The sequence below is a fragment of the Pristis pectinata genome, chromosome 32 (genome assembly GCF_009764475.1).
Source record: "Pristis pectinata isolate sPriPec2 chromosome 32, sPriPec2.1.pri, whole genome shotgun sequence".
Classification (NCBI taxonomy): Eukaryota; Metazoa; Chordata; class Chondrichthyes; order Rhinopristiformes; family Pristidae; genus Pristis; species Pristis pectinata.
Genome location: NC_067436.1, coordinates 15,505,928 through 15,526,349, shown reverse-complemented (window position 1 = coordinate 15,526,349; position 20,422 = coordinate 15,505,928). Strand labels below are relative to the sequence as shown.

Below are 20,422 nucleotides of genomic sequence, written 5' to 3'. Positions count from 1 at the left end.
GGTCTACCTCTGATCCAGTTCACATGTTTGTATATGATCTGCAAAAGCCACCAGCAAACATAGTGGCACCGAGCTACCACAAGTTCTTGCCCAATAAGGTGTCTTGCTATGTAACAAAGAAATGTTCTTTCTTAAGTATGATTGAAAACCCCCAGTTTTTTCTCCTCTGCTGTGTTTTCAGAAGTCCTGCTGCAGATGAACTCTGTTGGGATCTGCCGGTCTGATGTCCATTACTGGCAGCATGGAAGGTTGGGAAGTTTTCTCATGAAGAAACCAATGGTTCTGGGACATGAAGGTGCTGGGATGGTGACCAAAGTAGGACAGGAAGTGCAGCATCTCCAAGTAGGTAAGAGAACTTCCAACCACAGTGCTCAGTTTAACATGTAGATAGTGTCTCTTATTTCTATTGTCTGGGTTCAGCCCAAACCTGTCCAGGGAGTAAGGCCAGTTCAAAGTAGCACAAACCAAGAACTTTTTGTAAGCTTTATCAAGACTGAGCAAATGCTGCAGATAAAATTATATAAATACAAACACTAGAAATAAGACATTACAAGAAACTACTTGAAGATTATATGATGTAAAATACATAAAATACAGCACACTATATGACTTCACACTTTTAACCCTTAACTGAAATTTCAATTCACATGTTCTTTTCTCTGACTTTGACGTCAACGGTTACACGAAGGTGCCCGTCCCCATCAACCTCCCAGTACATAGTTCCCAGACATATCTAGGCACAAGAGACTGCAGGTGCTTGAATCTGGAGCAACAAACAAAATGCTGGAGGAACTCAGCAGGTCAGGCAGCATCTGTGGAGGGAAAAGGATGGACATCATTACAGGTCGAGACCCTTCATCTGGACTGAAAGATAGATCCCTCTTTCAGTCCAGATGAAGGGTCTCAACCCGAAAGGTTGACGGCTGCATTTCCCTCCACAGATGCTGCCTGACCCGCTGAGTTCCTCCAGCATTTTGTTTTCTGCTCCCTTACATATGTGTTCAGGGGATCGATTATATCCTCAGTTCCTTCGTCCTGATCCTTCCTTATTTTCTAACACAAAACACACTGATGGTCACAAACCACACTCCCCTCCTCCCCATCATCCAAACCCATTGACTGCAGCTCTAGAGAACTCTGGTCAGACCACACTTGGAGTATTGTGTTCAGTTCTGGTTGCTTCATTATAGGAAGGATGTAGAAGCTTTAGAGAGGGTGCAGAGATTTACCAGGATGCTGCCTGGATTGGAGAGCATGTCTTATGAGGATAGGTTGAGTGAGCTAGGGCTTTTCTCTTTGGAGAGAAGGAGGATGAGAGGTGACTTGATAGAGGTGTACAAGATGATGAGGCATAGATCGAGTGGACAGTCAGAGACTTTTTCCCAGGGTGACAATGGCTAACACGAGGGGACGTAATTTTAAGGTGATTGGAGGAAGGTATAAGGGGGATGTCAGGGGTAAATTTTTTACACACAGAGTGGTGGGTGCGTGGAACGCACTGCCGGCAGAGGTTGTGGGGGCAGATACATTAGGGATATTTAAGAGACTCTTAGATAGACACATGAATGATAGAAAAAAATGGAGAGCTGTGTGGGAGGGGAGGGTTAGATAGATCTTAGAGCAGGATAAAACGACAGCACAACATTGTGGGCCGAAGGGCCTGTACTGTGCTGTGGTGTTCTATGTTCTATGTTTACTGTTCTGATCCTAATCCTGTCTGTGAAATGGTTCTTCCCCATTTTATGTTGCTCAATACCTATTATCCTCTTAAAGGAATGTCATTCTGTTCAATTTTTTTTAACCATTTTCATTCAAAGGTGATGATGGGAAAATTTGTGGGTTTAATGGCATTTGGAAAAGTTGATGGACAAGTTTCACTGTGGCATTAACATTTCCAAAGGATTTTGGGGTGAGTCCAGACCTGTGCTACTGTGTGCACAGCTGCAGTACAGGGGTTCAGAGATGGAAGCAGCTGGTTTATTTCCTTCAGCTCAGAGCCTGTTTTAAAAGTCAAGACACAAGAGACTGTGGATGCTGGAATCTGAAACAGTCTGCTGGAGGAACTCAGTGGGTCGAGCAGCACCTATGGGGGGGAAAGGAATCGTCAATGTTTAGGGTCCTGATTAAACCTGAATCAACGACAATCCTTTTCCCTCCCACAGATGCTGCTTGAACCGCTGAGTTCCTCCTGCAGATTGTTTGTTGCTGTTTTAAAGTCATTAGTAAGTCTGTTGGTTTGTCAAACATACAGGAATAGAAATCCTGGTCAACTTTTTATCAGTGTTGACTTACCATTCTTGCTTGAGGCATTACTACAGATACCAATGCTGTTGTTGGGTGGTGCCAGTGGCTACACAGCGACACTCAGAATCAAATTCCACCCTAGTGTCTGGAGTTTAAAGTTTCAGGCTGGTGTTCCCAGTGCAATACTAAGGGAGTGTCGCACTCTCAGCAATGCAGTTTTTTCATGAATCATTAAACTGAAAGCTTATCTGTTCTCCAAAACAAAAAGAAAAGATCCCATGACATTATTCTGAAGAATGCTGTTCTTCTTCGTGTCCCGGGCCATATACATTCTTTGCTTCCTATTATCAAAAGACCCAGATTACTTCTTCCTTTAAAGATCTGTTGTTGCCCCCAAATGATGCGACTAATCTTAATTCACTAGAAAATTAAAATCACCATAAAATTAAATTCACCATAAAATTCTGGTTGCCCTCGTTATAGGAAGGATGTGGAAGCTCTATAGGGGGTGCTGAGGAGATTTACCAGGATGTTGCCTGGATTGGAGAGCATGTCTTATGAGGATAGGTTGAGTGAGCTAGTTCTTTTCTCTTTGGAGAGAAGGAGGATGAGAGGGGACTTGATAGAGGTGTACAAGATGATAAGAGGCAGAGATCAAATGGACAGTCAGAGAGTTTTTCCCAGTGCAACAATGGCTAACATGAAGGGACATAATTTTAAGGTGATTGGAGGAAGGTATAAGGGGGATGTCAGGGTAAAGTCTTTTATACAGAGAGTGGTGGGTGTGTGGAATGCACTGCCGGCAGAGGTTGTGGGGGCAGATACATTAGGGGCATTTAAGAGACTCTTAGATAGACACATGAATGATAGAAAAATGGGGAGCTATGTGGGAGGGAAGGGTTAGATAGATCTTAGAGCAGGATAAAATGTCGGCCCAACATTGTGGGCTGAAGGGCCTGTCCTGTGCTGTAGTGTTCTATGTTATGTTAAAACTCCAAACTCAAGTCTTCATGACTGCCCTAAGTTAATCTGGGAGGTCCTAAAGCCATCTGAGCTTGTGTTGATTTTGTTGTTGGTGGTGAGTATTACCCGTCTTGACCTTGGCAATGCCTCTTCCCTCAGTGGGGCAGAGTTTGATGTTAGTTTTCGAATACCTTCCATCATGACCTGAATACATACAGCATGGCGGTACGGTAGCATCCTGGTCCAGTTTGTGGGAGCTTGCGGTGGATGAATTGGTCCCTGTTGTTACTCACAAAAGCTGCAGTGACTACACTTCAACAGCATTTCATTGGCCGTAAGGCACTTTTGGACATCCTGAAAGGGACTTGCAAGCAGCTATGTAAATGCAAATGTTCCTTAAAGAACTGTAACTCTCCTTTCTTTCAGGAGATAGAGTTGCCATTGAACCAGCTTACCCCCTCCACAATGATGAGTTCTGCAAGTCTGGACGTTACAACCTTTCTCCAACCATGTTCTGCTCTGCAACTCCACCTTATCATGGGCAGTTGTCCCAGTACTATGTCCACAATGCAAACTACTGCTTCAAGTGAGTACTGTGGGTGATGGTAGCTGTCTGTTATCTGCTGGGAAGTTCCTTCATCTGGCTGCTTCTAAAGCAGGGTTTCGTTTGATAATAACTGTAGAATTGTAACAGCACAGTAGGGAGCCATTGATTGTCCCCACTGGAGCAGTCCTGCCACATCCCCTTTCTTTTCCCTTAGCCCTGCAAGTTATTCTCACTTGCGTGCCTATCCAATTCCCTTTCCCAGGTCTCAGTTGTTTCCAACAGTCAGGAATCCCAGAGTATAACAATCCTCTGTTTTTCCTCACATCCCCTTCATCCTTTGCCAAAAAAAATTAGATCTGTGGGTGCTGGTCATGAAGTCATGTTACCATGGAAACAGGCCATTTGCCTTACCATGTCCACACTGACCAGTGGGCACCCATCCGTATTAGTCCTATCTTCCAGCACTTGGGCCGTAGCCTTCAATGCCTAGGAGATTCAAGTGCTTGTCGAGTGACTCTGCTTCCACCACTTTCTCAGGCCATGCATTCCAGGTACTCGTCTCTCTCTGGGTGGAAAAGGTTCCCTCAGGTTCCATCTAAATCTCTTACCCCTTGATAAATCTAAATCTCTTGGTCCTTGAACATTATGAGAATAGTCACCCCCTATCTACCCAATCTAAACTAAATGGGATTTTAGAAATTATTTCTATGAAGTCTTCACTAATTCTCGAGCGTCAACCAATCCGCTGGAGGAACTCAGTGGGTCGAACAGCATCTGAGGGGTGAAGGAATTGTCGACGTTTTGGATAGATCAGTTTTAGCACCTTCGCCAGTCCTGATGCAGGGTTTGAACCTGAAACATCGATAGTTCCTTTCCCCCCCACAGATGCTGCTCGACCTGTTGAGTTCCTCCAGTGGATTGTTGCTCCACTTTCCAGCATCTGCAATCTCTTGTGACTTCTGTAATTCTTCCTTGGAGAACAGCCACAGCTTCTGCAGTCTAGTCTTGTAGCTGAACCCTTCATCGTTGGAACCTTTCATCATTGGAACCACTCAAGTAAATCTTTTCTGCATCCTCTCTGAGACCTCACATTTTTCCGAAAGAGAGGTGACCAGAATTGGATACATTACTCCAGTTGTGGCCATACCAAAGCTTTCTAAATGTTCAAATTAAAATAACTGGTTATCCGTTAAGAAAATAGTTTAACAGCAAATATATATCTCTTTTTGGCACAAACCCCAACAGGAAGAAGTTCCAACTGTAACTAACAAAAGAAGTTATTGATAGCATTAGATCAAAGGAAAAGACTTAAAATGTTGCAAAATGTAAGAGTAATATAGGTCTTTTACAGACTGAAAGGGAAAAATAATGAAATCAAAGTCCAAGGTCGAGTTTATTGTCATATGCACAAGTACATGTGTGCACAGGTACAATGAAAAACTTGCAATAGCATCACAGGCACATAGCATCAGATAAGCAGAATTCACAAGATATGCATACATTAAACATAGATTTTACACAATTTTTTCAAGGAAAAACACAATTAGAACAGAGAAAAAAAGTCCATTTTAGTGCAAAGAAATGCCATTGAAGTTAAACAAATATTTTGTATGTGACTTCACAGAAGAAGACACATAAAAAGCCTGAATATATTGATGAGCTACGAGAAATTAGCATTAGCAAAAAGCAGTACTGAGGGAATTAATAAGACTAAAAGCCAATAAATCCACAGAACCTGCAGCCCAAGGTTGTAAAAACGATGGCAATGGATTAATGGATGGAGTGGTTGTCATCTTCTACAGTTCTATAGGTTCTAGAATAGTTCCCATAGATTGGAGAATAGCAAATATAACCACAATATTTAAAAAGAAAGGGAGAAAGAAAGCAATGAATCACAGGGTGGTTAATGTGACATCAGTTGAAGGTAAAATGGTTAATGGAGCCGGCAACCTACCCTTAGATGGGCTGAGTTAGTCTTCATTTGCATCCTGAGCATATCATACATTGCAGGGGTAGAGTAACATTGTGGTTCAGTAACCAGGGGCCTAGACCAATGAACCAGAGATATGGGTTCAAATCCCACCAGGGCAGCAGGAGAATCTAAATTCATTTATTTAAGTAAATCTGGGATTTAGTTCTGGGACAGATGATCATGAAAGTACTGGGTTGTCATTAAAAGAACTAGGAAAGCAAATAAAACTGTATCTAATGTTCTCAGTTCTGATGAAGGATTTTCGGCCTGCAACATTAACTGGTTTCTTGTTCCACAGATGCTGCTTGACTGGTTGAGTTCTTCCAGTATTTCTGTTTTTTGTGTTTGCTTCACTAATGTCTTGCAGGCAATTTTGAATGGGAAAAAAATGCCGGTCTAACCAGCAACATCCACATCCTGTGAACTAATGTATTTAAAATAAATCACATTCAAATTCCACAAGTTGATAATTTCTGTTGCAAAACTCTATCAATCCAGCTAAATAATGATAAAAGTTATCAAGTTTTTGGCGATAACTACTTTGAGTCGCTGAAATACATAGGAACCAGAGAAGGAGACTACTTTCTATAGTTTACTGGATCAGATTCCAACATCCGCAGTCTCTGTGTCTCTATAGTTTACTGCACCGACTTTCCTATGAATATGGCAGTCCATATCTGTGAGTGACAAATGGGATCATTTTGTGGTAAGTAATGTTGTGAAATTTAAATGTGTGCTTAAATTATTACTGATAATTGCCTTTTGTCTTAAACAAATAAAAATGTCAGCTACTAAGAAAGCAAGGTGCCTAAAAATCTAAATCTGTTACCAAAGTCAGAACAAGATACTTCCAACACTTGTCACAATTACCATGGAATGTTTAACAGGTAAACACTTGCACCTATAATCTGCTGGTTATCTGCTGTATCAATGAGGAAACTACACTTTAGCTGAATGAAGTGTGACTAATTAATGTTATTATAAGAATAACATCAGGAACCTACAGAATGAAATGTAAAGACAGGGTATTTCTGCAGAGTATCTTGTACTAAGCTTTATATTGAATGACTTAACCTAATTTGATTTCCCAGCTCTCCGTCTATTGTCCAGGAGTTGTGCCTCAAAACAAAATCAATTTTCAAATTTAGTGAGCTTTTCTACTTCTAGCCACCCCACCCACAAGCGTCGAGGTGAAAACGTTCTTCCTCAACTCTTTTATTCTTTTACTATTACTGGAGTTCAACCCAGAAAAGTGTGAAGTGATACACTTTGGGAGATTGAATTTGAAGGCAGAATACAAGGTTAATGGCAGGACTCTTAGCAGTGTGGAGGAACAGAGGGATCTTGGGGTCCACGTCCATAGATCCCTCAAGGTTGCCACGCTGGTCAATAGGGTTGTTAAGAAGGCGTATGGAGTGTTGGCCTTCATTAGTTGGGGTATTGAATTCAAGAGCCGTGAGGTAATGTTGCAGCTCGATAGAACTTTGGTTGGACCACACTTGGAGTATTGTGTTCAGTTCTGGTCGCCTCATTATAGGAAGGATGTGGAAGCTTTAGAAAGGGTGCAGAAGAGATTTACCAGGATGCTGCCTGGATTGGAGAGCATGTCTTATGAGGATAGGTTGAGTGAGCTAGGGCTTTTCTCTTTGGAGAGGATGAGAGGTGACTTGATAGAGGTGTACAAGATGATAAGAGGCATAGATCGAGTGGACAGTCAGAGACTTTTTCCCAGGGTGACAATGGCTAACACGGGGGGGGAGGGCATAAGGTGATTGGAGGAAGATATAAGGCAGATGTCAGGGGTAAGTTTTTTGCGCAGAGAGTGGTGGGTGTGTGGAACACACTGCTGGAAGATGTTGTGGGGGCAGATGCATTAGGGACATTTAAGAGACTCTTAGACACATGAATGATAGAAAAATGGAGGGCTATGTGGGAGGGAAGTGTTAGATAGATCTTAGAGCAGGATAAAGTGTCGGCACAACATTGTGGGCCGAACAGCCTGTATTGTTCTATGTTCTATGTTCTATTCTGAGTGCAGATCGCACCATTTTATTCTGTTGTAACCACAGTACCTTGACACTCACCAGGCCTTGTATTGGAGCCTAGCCCAGGGGTGGGTCAAGGAGTCTGCAAGCCCCATTAATGTGATCATTACAACATCTGCTCCTTATGCATGACAATAAGAGTGGGATTGGGACTTCAGTGTCGAGCTCTGCTGACCTCGTGATTTGGCCACCTCCACTGCAGAAGCAAATGTAATCCCACTGTTTAAGAAAGTAAGGAGAAAGAAAACCATACATGTAGGAGGAAACTGCAGCACCCATTGGAGCATAGGAGAACGAGGGGTGATCTTCTAGAGGTGTATAAAATCATGAGGGGTATAGATACGGTGAATGCGTACAGCCTTTTTCCCAGGGTTGGGGAATCAAGAACTAGAGGGCATAGGGTGTGAGGAGAAAGATTTAATAGGAAGCTGGGGGACAACTTTTTCACCCAGAGGGTGGTGTGCATAAGGAACGAGCTGCCAGAGGAATTGGTTGAGGCAGGTACATGAACAACATTTAAAAGACATTTGGACAGGTACTTGGATAGGAAAGGTTTAGAGGGATGTGGGCCAAACACTGGAAAATGGGCATCTTTGTCAGCATGGACCAGTTGGGCCGAAGGGCCTTTGTCTGCGCTGTATGACTCTATGACTCTAGACTTTGTGATTGTACTGTTCTCCTACTCAATACCCACATCCCTTGGCGCCTAAGAATCCGTGGGTTAGCTTTGAACCTGCCCCAGTACTGAGCATCCTCAGACTGAGGGTCAGAGAATTCCAGCTGGTCCCAACGAAAAGAAAACTCCTCAGCTGAGTCCAGAACACTTGAATTCTTTCCCACTTCACATTGCATCTTGTGTTTATGAGCATGGCAGAGAGGTTTCAAAGTGAGATATAATGCAGAATCTGGTTCTTCCCGCAAGATGCACAAAGTCCTGCTTAATCGCCCACGCGTCCAAATCAAGACAAGTTTATTGTCATGTGCACAAGTATGGTGAGGTACAGGTACAATGAAAACTTGCGTGCAGCAGCATCACAGGCATGTAGGTTCAGACAACACACAGAACATAAATTATACAAGACAGCAATAGAAAAAAAAGACTGCAAAAACAAGATTTTAGTGCAAAACGTTAGTCCGAAGCACTAACGCACAGGGGAAGCCAAATGTGCAGAGCATCATGTATACATCATGTGCCTACATTTTCATCCACACGTTTATGGTTCATGCCATCTGCCAGCCACGCATGCAGCAACACCTCTGAAAAGTACTTGTGAAGTTCAAATAAGCTCCTGCTCACTGAGTGTAGCTGTGAGTACCTACCTTAGGTGAACCCTTTTAAGGCTCATCCAGCTCTTCCCCACCACTACCTACCTCCTTAACCCCCAATAACCACAACCTTGCAACCCTTACTTGCATCTCTCCACCAATTTACCAGTGCATCACCCTCCTGCCTTCGAAGTTACCCCCATGACTAACCTGCTGACTGCCATATAATCCAGAGCAACACACAAGATGCTGGAGGAACTCAATGGGTCAGGCAGCATCTATGGAGGGAAATGGACAGTTAACGTTTCAGGTTGAGATCCATCATCTGGACATGCTGCCTGACCCACTGAGTTCCTCCAGCATCTTGTGCGTTGCTCCAGGTTCCAGTATCTGCAGTCGCTTGTGTCTCCATATAATCTATAGTAGGTTTTAAGGGAACTTTTTTAATGCAGATTTATTTGATTGGATTTCCCCAATTTTATTGATCAAATTCTACAATTTGATCAATAGCCCCAGCCTCTGGATTTCTAACCCAATAAAGTAACCACCATGCTACTTCAGTGTTGTGACATTTTTTTTGTGTTCCAGGCTTCCTGACTGTGTGAGCTGTGAAGAAGGTGCTTGTATAGAGCCTCTTTCAGTCGCAATTCATGCCTGTCGAAGGGCACGGGTAAAAATGGGCAGCAAAATCCTGATCTGTGGAGCAGGTAGGCAACCATACCCTTTGTTATTCAAATCATCACTCACTAGGTGGATTGAAGATGGTTAAAAATTACACCTAGCCAGAATGCAACATATGTTTTCCCTTTGCCAGATCATAACCAAAATCCTTGTCATTTATTTAGGTCCAATTGGACTTCTGAATCTACTGGTTGCCAAGGCAATGGGGGCAGCTCAAGTCGTGATTTGTGGTAGGCCTCAGATTTTTTTCTCTCTCTTTCTTTGGAGCAGAAAGCCTTCCTCTCCCATTGTTTCACTCTTTTGACCTTCTCCCAATCATTGAGTTGATTATAAGGAATGACCAAAACGTCAGTTTGAACAAAAGCATTTTGTTCACTACAATAACTGGGTTTTCAGGCCCTGATGGATGACTGGTCAAATCAGTCCATCTCTTGACTTTACTGATCTTCACTTGATTCCAATTTCTCCTCAGTTCAAACCTGCAAACCTTAGGTTCCTGTGGTGAGGGGAAGAAGTTCCAAGAGTATTTCTGCTTCCAGGACTTTTTATTTCAGCCTGCACCTTAATTGTTGGTGACGTTAAGATAGTCCTTACTCAGCCAGGTTAGGGCTGATGTTAGCTCATGTCTATCAAACCGGCCTGCAGCTCAGAGGAATGAGCCTACCTTTCTGACATTATCGTCTTTCAGATTTGTCTCAAAATATCTCACTAATTAAACTTCACGAAGATTGATGCAACTGCTCAAATCCCTTTCACCCAAACAACATTGGGTTGATATTACAACTAGTTCTCCTGCAACTTTTCAGTTAGGCATGCGGTGGCAGGGAGGATATCAATCTGGACGTGGTGCTGAAAGGGTATAAAGGCACAAGGATGCATGTTGAGCATACAGAAAGTGCAGTGGTGGCCAGAACACTCAGTATATTGTGTCCAAGGATATAAACTAGTATACGGCACCAACAAGGCTCTAGACTTGACGGGCTATCATTTTTGTGGGAAGGCTGAATGGCCTCCTTTTATGTAAGGAAAATATGGAAAAAAATCTCTGGAAGCTCATAAATCCAGGGAGACTGCCAATTCTTTCTTTTTTTACCAAGGGAGGGCATAAATCAAGCTTGTGGACCCAGGGAGAGTATAAACCCAGCTTGTGCATAGGGACAGGTCCTCTACATGGAGCGAGGGAGGGTATAACCATGGTACAAGCTGGGCTACAAGAGCACTGTGGGTACATTATTGGACCTCAGTAATGTAAATCCCATTGCAGAAACCACAATTCGGGTTCGATCCTGACTTCTGCTGCTGTCTGTGAAGTGTTTGCATGTTCTCCCTGTGACCGCATGGTTTTCCTCTGGGTGATCCAGTTTCCTCCCACATCCCAAAGACGTGTGAATTGGTAGGTTAATTGGTCGCTGTAAATTGTCCCTCATGTGTGGTGAGTGGTAGAACCTGTGGGGGAGTTGTTGGGAATGTGGGGAGAATGAAATCAGTTAGTGTAGGATCCGTGTAATTGTGTGGTTGACAACAGCACGGACTCGATCGGTCTGAAGGAACTGTTCCTCTGCTGTGTGAGTCTCCATGACTCCCTTGCTGCTTGGTGCCCACTTAGTCTAAATGCATCTCAACATATAATGATTAGGGTCGCAGAATAATACAGCACGGAAACAGGCCCTTCGGCCCAACTCGTCCATGCCGACCAAGGTGCCCACCTAATCTAGTCCCATTTGCCCACTTTTGGCCCATGTCCCTCTCAACCTCTCCTATCCATATATTTATCCAAATGTCTTTTAGATGTTGTTATTGTATCTGCCAAAAGCACTTCCTCGTTCCATGTACTCACCACCCTCTGTGTGAAGAAGTTGCCTCTCAGGTTCCTCTTTCCCGTCTCACCTTAAATCGATGCCCTCTAGTTTTTGAGTCCCTGGGAAAGGGACTGTGTGCGTTCACCCTATCTGTGCCCCTAGTGATTTTATACACTGCTACAAGGTCACCCCTCAGTCTCCTCTGTTCTGAGGAATAGAACCCTAGCCTCCCCAACCTCTCCCTGTAACTCAGGCCCTCGAGTCCTGGCAACATTCTCGTAAATCTTCTTTGCACTCTTTCCAACTTAATGACGTCTGGATTAGTCCAGTGATTGTGAATGGTATACAAAAATTTGGAGAAATGAATTCAAGAATTGGGAAATTAAAGATATTAAATAAATCTGGAATTAAAAACATAGTATCAGTAACAGTGATTGTGAAAATGCCAAGTCCCTCGGGGAAGGAAATGTCCCATCCTTACTTGTCTAATCTTTATGTAACATTAGATTAAATGATAGGTTGAATTTTAATTGCCCCCTCAGTTCAGAGACAATTAAAGATGGATAATAAACACCAGCATTACCAGGTATGTCCACATCCCATGAGCAAGTTACAGAGCTTTGTATGAATTATGCTCTTTGGAGGCTCGTTTCATGTTGAGACAGTATCGAGCCAGACAAGAAACACAATTGTGTTTCGTCTTTCTTTTTCTGCTCACTACCTACAGTATAGTTTTTGTTTCTTTGATGCTGATTCAACAGTAAAAGTCACATTAAAGATTGCAAGCTTTCCACTGGTGTACGTGAATGAAACTGAATTTATTAAAACTTTCGTTTCCAGATTTTAAGAGGGAAATATTGATGAAAATTTGATTCTTCACTGGCCTCAGCTGTTCTCACTGATGTCTCCACTTTTACCTGCAGTCACGTTCTGGCAGATTTGTGTGTGCTTTATTATTTATTAATTTTTCAGGATCTGGGAATTGCTGGCTAGTCCAGAACTGATTTCCCATCCCTCATTCCCCATGAGAAGGTGCCGGTGGGAAGTGCTATTCAACCGCTGCAGTCCTTCTGGAGAAGGTGCTCCCACAGTACTGTTGGGGAGGGAGTTTCAGGGTTTTGACCCAGCGACAATGAAGGACCGATTCAGGATAGCATGTGACTTGGTGGTGGTGTTCCTCTGCATCTGCTGCCCTTGTTGCCCTCAGTGCTGCATGCCATGGATCTTGGAGGTCTTATTGGAATAGCTTTGGTAAATAACATGCAGTGCATTTTGCAGATGATGCACGCTGTAGCCACTGTGTGCCAGTGGTGGAGAGAGGTGGTGGATGGGGCGCCAGTCAAGTGGGCTGACTTGTCCTGGGTGGTGTCTGTTGATCTTTTTGAGTGTTGTCGGAACGCCACTCATCCAGGCGACTGGAGAGTCTTCCATCTCCATGTGCCTTGTCATTGATGGAAGGGCCTTAGGGTATCAGGAAGAGAGTCACTCACCTCCACCTGATCTTGTAGCCATGATGTTTATGTGGCTGGTCCAGTTGATTTCCTGGTCAGTGGTGACCCCCAGAATGATGATGGTAGGGGTCTGAGCCATGCCAATAAATGTCAAGGGTAGGTGGTTAGATTCTGCCCCATTGGAGATGGCCCTTGCCCGACATTTTGTGGTGTGAATGTTGCTTGCCCTTTATCACTGGTCCCTGAATGTTGTTCGGTCCTTGCTGCATACAGGAATAGACTGTTTTATTGACTGAGGAGACGTGAGTGGAGATGAACATTGTGCAACATCCCGACTTCTGGCCTTATGATGGAAGGAAGGTTATCAATGTAGTAGTTCAGGTGGTAGGCCCAAGGAGTGCCCTGAGGAACCCCTGCAGTGATATTCTGTGTGATATGCAGTGACTGAAATGATATGCAATGATGCAGTGATATTTTACCCTGTGCTACCTCAATGCACTCTGTACTATCTCAATGCACCCTGTACTATCTCAATGCACCCTGTACTACCTCAATGTACTGTGTAATGAATTGATCTGTACAAACAGTATGTCAGACAAGTTTTTCACTGTACCTCGGTACAAGTGACAATAATAAACCAGTACCAATTCTGGGGCTGGGATGGTTGACCTCCAACAACCACAACTACATTCCTTTGTGCCAAGTATAAGGTGCAAGGTCACAACAAGGTCACAACAGTAGTAATCAGGAGTGTAACCACATTGGCGGAATAGGTACTTTAATGCCTCTAAACTTCCCAGTTGTACTCATGGAAGAAACACCACAGATTTGGAATGTCTTGACTGTAATGGAGCAACACACAATTCTGCTGAAGGAACTCAGCATCTGTGAGGGGAAAGGAATTGACAACGTTGCTGGTGGAAACCTTGCATCAGGATCTCCGTGGGGGATTTCCTGTCCCCCCACAGATGCTGCTCGACCTGCTGAGTTCCTCCAGCAGATTGTGTGTTGCTCCAGATTCCTGCATCCGCCGTCTCTTGTGTCTCGGTGACTACATTAGAAGCTGATATTAGCAGGAGAGTGTGACAGCTGACCACTGCTCTGGAGTCCACCAGCAGCCAGCAGAAGATACATGGCTTCCCCTTAGTGTTTTGGCTTCTGCACCAAGGAAGAACTCCTAAAATAAACAGTAGGTGTGCTCATCCATCTCTGAAGGCCATTTACTCCCTTCTTCTCTCACTGTTTTAGGTTGTTCATTCAGTTTCTTCTCTCTCTCTCTCTCTCTCTCTCCCTTTTCTCTGAGTGCATTTCTTTCCTGTTTTTCTCCCCTTCTCTTTCTCTCCTTCTCTGTTTCTCTTGCTTTGCCACTGTCCCTCTCTCTTTTTTCCTCCTATCTTGTTCTGCCTCTCTCCCTCTTTTTTGCTCCTCTTTCCCCATGTCTTTCTTTGCCTCCATCTTTGTTCTCTTTTTCTCTTCCTGTTTCATTTCTCCCCTTCCTTTTTCCTTTTCTTCCCTTTATAACACATTCTCCTTCCTCCACGCACATTGCACTAACCCGAGCTGAACTGAGTCCCCTGACAGACCTTACTTCGCCCAGCTCGATATGAAATCAATGTCCCAGACTCCACAACAGCAAGATCCCCTTAACGGGGCAAAATAATCTGATGGTGTTCCTCTGTTCTGAGCTGCAAGCGGTGGAGTGTGGTCAGTGTGTAGGAGATGGCCAATGGTTTAGTTTTGGTGTCAAGTGCACTGCAGTGAAAGATTTACTACCTCAACACAAAGCAATAGTAACTTTATCATAGTCTAGGTTTGCACTGATTATACAGAGAAATTATTGTTTCCACATCACCCCACTGCCAGAAGGAAAAGCTTACAGAGAGAGCTGTCTCTACTTGTGCACTTGTTTGGACAAAGTTTCCAGGCTGGAGCATTTTTCCCTGGAGAATAGAGTTGCATAAAGTGATGACGGGCGTAGATAAAGTGGATGGTTACAGTCTCTCTCCCAGGGTAGGGGAACCTAAAACTGGAGGGCATAGGTTTAAAGTGAGAAGGGAAAAATTTAAAGGGGACCTGAGGGGTAACTTTTTCCACACAGAAGGTGGTGGGTATGTTGAATGAGCTGCCAGAGGAAGTGGAAGTGGTGGGTACAATTACACAGTTTAAAAAACATTCAGACAGGTACATCAATAGCAAAGGTTTAGAGGGATATGGGCCAAACACAGGCAGATGGGACTAGCTTGGTCAGCATGGACCAGTTGGGCTGAAGGGCCTGTTTCTATAACTCTACGAATTGGTGATTCCTTTGTCCTGAGGGATACCAGGTCCTTGGCAATAGCATTGCCTCCAATCTCCCCTCCAAGTACACACCATGCAAATGCAACAGGGAAAAATAAAGCCTTTCTCTTATCAGTGCCAGGTCCAAATACTGGAACTCCCCACCCAACTGCACCATGGGAGCACCGTCACCAGGACTGTGGTGGTTCAAGAGGGCAGCTCACCGCCACCTTCCTGGGGGCAGTAAATGCTGCCTTGCCAGCGATACCCACATCCTAAGAGTAAATGAAATAAACTTCCTTGCTATTCTTTGAGAAGTTTGTTGCTGCCTGCTTACATGCTCCCACCCCTATTTACCTATTTATGAGACTCTCCTTGCTCCCCATCTTGTATACTGTTCACTGTTTTAAACAAACACGTTGTTCACTTTAAGATACGAATGTCACACTGTTTCTCACATTTCAGTCCAGGCAAGAGGAGACAAGAGTTAGAAGAAAGACTTGCATTTATATAGTGCCTTTCACAACCTCAGGTTGTCTGGGAGTTGTTTAGGGATTGCAGACAGCAAGCTCCCAAGAAAGCAATATAATTACAACCAGATTATCTTGACCTCACAATCTCCCTTGAGATACTGGATTATCTCTGATACTGCTTCCTCACTTGGACTATCTCTAATACCTTTCTCTCACTTAGACTATCTCTGATATCTCTCTCTCCATTCTTCATCTCTTCATCTCCGTCTCAGGAGATTCATTATCCACCGACACTTTGTTTCAAACAGATTATCTTCCCTTTTCTCTCTTGTATGTACCTTCTGGGAGAGGGTACAGGAGCTTGAAAGCCCAGACTTCCAGACTTAAGAACAGCTTCTTCCCCACTGCTAACAATTGAAACTAGAATCGGAATTGGTTTATTATTGTCACATATACTGAGGTACTGTGACAAACTTGTCTTGCATACCTTCATACAGATCAATTCATTACATAGTGCATTGAGACAGTACAGGGAAAACAATACAGAATGCAGAATAAAGTGTCACAGCTACAGAGAAAGTGCAGTTCAGGTAGACAATAAGGTGCAAGGTCATAACGAGGTAGATTGTGAGGTCAAGAGTCCATTTTATCGTACTAGGGAACCATTCAATAGTCTTATAACAGCGGGATAGAAGCTGTCCTTGAGCCTGGTGGTATGTGCTTTCAGGCTTTTGCATCTTCTGGGAGAGGGGAGAAGAGAGAATGTCCGGGGTGGGTGGGGTCTTGATTATGTTAGCTGCTTTACCAAGGAAGCGAGAAATGTAGACAAGAGTCCATGGAGGGGAGGCTGGTTTCCGTGGTGCACTGGACTGTGTCCACAACACTCCGCAGTTTCTTGCAGTCACGGGCAGGGCAGTTGCCATACTAAACTGTGATGGATCCAGATAAAGTTCTTTCTATGGTGCATCGATAAAAATTGGTGAGGGTCAAAGGGGACATGCCAAATTTCTTTAGCCTCCTGAGGAAGTAGAGGCACTGGTGAGCTTTCTTGGCCATGGCATCTACATGGTTGGACTAGGACAGGCTATTGGTGATGTTCACTCCTAGGAACTTGAAGCTCTCAACCCTCTCGACCTCAGTACCGTTGATGTAGAGAGGAGCATGTGCATCACCCCCCTTCCTGAAGTCAATGACCAACTCTTTTATTTTGCTGACATTGAGGGAAAGGTTGTTGTCATGGCACCATGACACCAAGCTCTCTATCTCCTTCCTGTACTCTGACTCATTGTTATCTGAGATAAGGCCTACTGCAGTGGTATCATCGGCAAACGTAGATGGAGTTAGAGCAGAATCTGGCCACGCAGTCATGAGTGTATAGGGAGTAGAGTAGGGGGCTGAGGATGCAGCCTTGTGCGGAACCAGTGGCCAGTCACCTCTTTCACACCCCCTGCCATGGTCTCGGACTCTTAACTCTTCCTCTCTCTGTTATTCCGCTTACGTCACTTCAGTTTTATTTTTTGCACTACTTCAGATTGCACTACAACCTTTGCACTGCCCTGCTGTTTTGTGCGCATCGTGGTACTCGTTATTGCTAAGTTCACTCTGTGTGCTTCATGTGAACAAGGAATTTCATTGCACCCCGGTGTATGTGACAATAATCTAATCTCATCTAATCTTTTGCAACGATGTCGAGTGAAGGATTGTCATATGCATGAGTACACGTATGTGCAGGTGCAATGAAAAACTTACTTGCAGCAGCATTGCAGACACAGGTGAGTTTTTCATTGCACTTGTGCATATGGCGATGAAAACTTGACTAACACCCGTGGGCTCCCTCTACTCCATTTGCTTTGACCTCAGAAGAAATACTTTCTCATTCTCAAAGGCAATCAAGGAAATGCTTCAAACATTCATCTGTCCACCTGCTTCTCTCCCACAGTGTGTGGTTCGCGAGCTGAATGAATACGGCATTCACAGAATGGCCGGCAGAATCATAGCTACTTACAGAAGGCCATTCTGTTTAACCCACAGCTCTTGGTCCAAAGCCCAGCTGGTCTCAGACGAGAGGGCCTGAGTTATAGGGAGAGGTTGGCCAGGCTCGGTCTTTATTTCTTGGAATGTAGGAGAATGAGGGCGACCTTATAGAAATGTTTAAAATTATGAGAAGCATGGATAAGGTGGATGGTAACAGTTTTTTCCTCAGGGTAGAGGAGTCCAACACTAGGGGGCAGAGGTTTAGGGTGAAAGGGGAAAAATTTAAAAAGGACCTGAGGGGCAACTTTTTCACGCAGATGGTGGTGAGTGTATGGAATGAGCTGCCAGAGGAAGTGGGTGAGGCAGGTACAACAGGATCACTTAAGGAGCACTTGGATAGGTACATGGAGGGGTGGGGCTTGGAGGGATATAGGCCAAATGCAGGAAATTGGGACTGGGTGGGCACAGTGGTCGGTATGGACAGGTTGGGCTGAAGGGCCTGTATCTATGCTGTATTGCTCTATGGCTGTAGATCTTCTCCTAAATCTGTGACCTCTACCACCCACAAGGGCATGGGTGGCAGGCCCAAAGAACAGCCCCACTTGCAGGTTTCCCTCCAAGTCACACAATATCCACTAAATGCAGGAATTCATGCCGAACGTCACAATGGGATTCGCTCCACCACCCGGATCACACCTGTTGGAGGAGGCAGGTCACCAGCACCTTCTCAAAGGCAATTAGCGATGGGCCATAAGTGCTGGCCTTTAGCCAATGTTGCCCCTCTCCAATAAATTAATACAGTAAAGACCCCTATTGTACAGCAATGTTCACTAAGGGTTAAACGTCAGCCAGGATATTGAGAAGAACTCTCCTGTTGTTCTTCAAAATAATGGTCATGGGAATTCAGAATCTGAATCAGAATCAGGTTTATTATCACTGACATATGTCATGAACTTCCTTGTTTTGGGGCAACAGTACAGTGCAAGACATAAAAATTACTCTAAGTTACAAAAATAAATAAATAATGCCAAAAAAAGGGAATAGCCTCCATACCGGGTGATGATGCAACCAGTCAGAGTGGTCCCCCACCGTACATCTATAGAAATTGTAAGAATCTTCAGTGGCAAACTGAATCTCCTCAAACTCCTAATGAAGTAGAGCTGCTGGCGTGCCTTCTTCGTGATTGCATCAATGTGTTGGGCCCAGGATAGATCCCTCGAGATGTTGATGCCCAGGAACTTGAAGCTGCTCACCCTTTCCACCGCTGACCCCTCAATGAGGACTGGTGTGTGTTCTCCCGACTTCCCCTTCCTGAAGTCCACTGTCAATTCCTTTATTTTACATTTACCTGAGGGAGACGCTTGGTTTAACATCGTATCCAAAAGATGGAACCTCCTGAGTTCCTTGAGTTCTGAGCTCAAGTCTCTAGAGTGGGACTTGGGCCAAGAGCCTTCTGATTTAGAGCAAGAACACCACCTACTGAACTACAGCAATCACAGCTAGGTCAGGCCACTTTCACACTGTTAATCCAGGTGAAATCTCAAAAGGGTTATTGGCAAATAAGAAGTGCATTTATTTTCTTAGATTTATCATCAGTCCGACTGGAGAAGGCGAAGGAGCTGGGGGCTGATTTTACCATAAAGGTGGAGAAGGAGACACCTCAGGACCTAGCCCAGAAAGTGGAGGCTGTTCTTGGTTCAATGCCATACACTACCATCGAGTGCACTGGGGCAGAGTTCTGTGTCCAGGCTGCTGTCTACGTAAGTACCAACTTACACAGAGTGACGTGGATTTTACATTCAGGACATCTGGGAGCCAGCGTTAGTAAAATAGGGACTAAGTGGTAAGTTTCCTGATGCTCAACTGTGGACAAAGCCAATCAGAAGGGCCCAAAATAGAGAAACAAAGGACTGCAAATGCTGGAATCTAGATGAGAAACATGATGATGCTGGAGGAACTCAGCAGGCCAGGCAGCATCTGTGGAGAAAAGCAGGCGGTCACGTTTCGGGTCAGGATCCTTCTTCATCCAGACAGTCGACATTTTGGGTAGAGACCCTTCATCTGGACTTCAATCTCAATCTTAAACATTGACTGTCATTCAGTCCTGAAGAAGGGTCCTGACCCAAAACGTTGACTGCCTCCTTTTCTCCACGGATGCTGCCTGGCCTGCTGAGTTCCTCCAGCATCACAGTGTTTTTCATCGGGCCAAAATAGATCAGAGGTAGAGCAGATAGTTCAGATTTTACAGTGAACGGTGGGACCCTGGAGAGTGTTGTAGAAAAGAAGGACCTAGGAGTACAGGTACATGGTTCCCTGAAAGTGGCATCGCAGGTAGACAGGTTGGTGAAGAAGGATTTTGGCATTCTGGCCTTCATCTGTCAGGGCACTGAATATAGAAGTTTGGATGTTATGTTGCAGTTGTACAAAATGTTGGTGAGGCCGCATTTGGAATATTGAGTTCAGTTTTGGTCACCTGCCTATAGGAAAGATGCTATTAAGCTGGAAAGAGTGCAGAGGAGAGTTACGAGGATGTTGCCGGGACTCGAAGGATTGATGTATGCAGAGTCTGAGCAGGTTGGGACTTTTCTCACTGGAGTGTAGGAGAATGAGGGGTGGTCTTATAGAGGTGTATGAAATCATGAGGGGCATAGATAGGGTCAATGTGCACTGTCTTTTCCCTAGTTTGGGAATCAAAAACTAGAGGGCATGGGTTTAAGATGAGAGGAGAAC

At 44.3% G+C, this 20,422-nt stretch overlaps 1 protein-coding gene across 1 annotated transcript in view; it reads left to right on the top strand.

The window, feature by feature from the left end:
• Positions 1–20,422, top strand: part of LOC127585170 (sorbitol dehydrogenase-like) — a 48,540-nt gene that overhangs the window by 15,058 nt on the left and 13,060 nt on the right. The window contains exons 3-7 of the mRNA XM_052042383.1: positions 182–346; positions 3,634–3,793; positions 9,626–9,744; positions 9,883–9,948; positions 19,277–19,452. Of these exons, the coding sequence (XP_051898343.1) occupies positions 182–346; positions 3,634–3,793; positions 9,626–9,744; positions 9,883–9,948; positions 19,277–19,452 (686 nt within the window). The remainder of the gene's footprint in view (positions 1–181; positions 347–3,633; positions 3,794–9,625; positions 9,745–9,882; positions 9,949–19,276; positions 19,453–20,422) is intronic.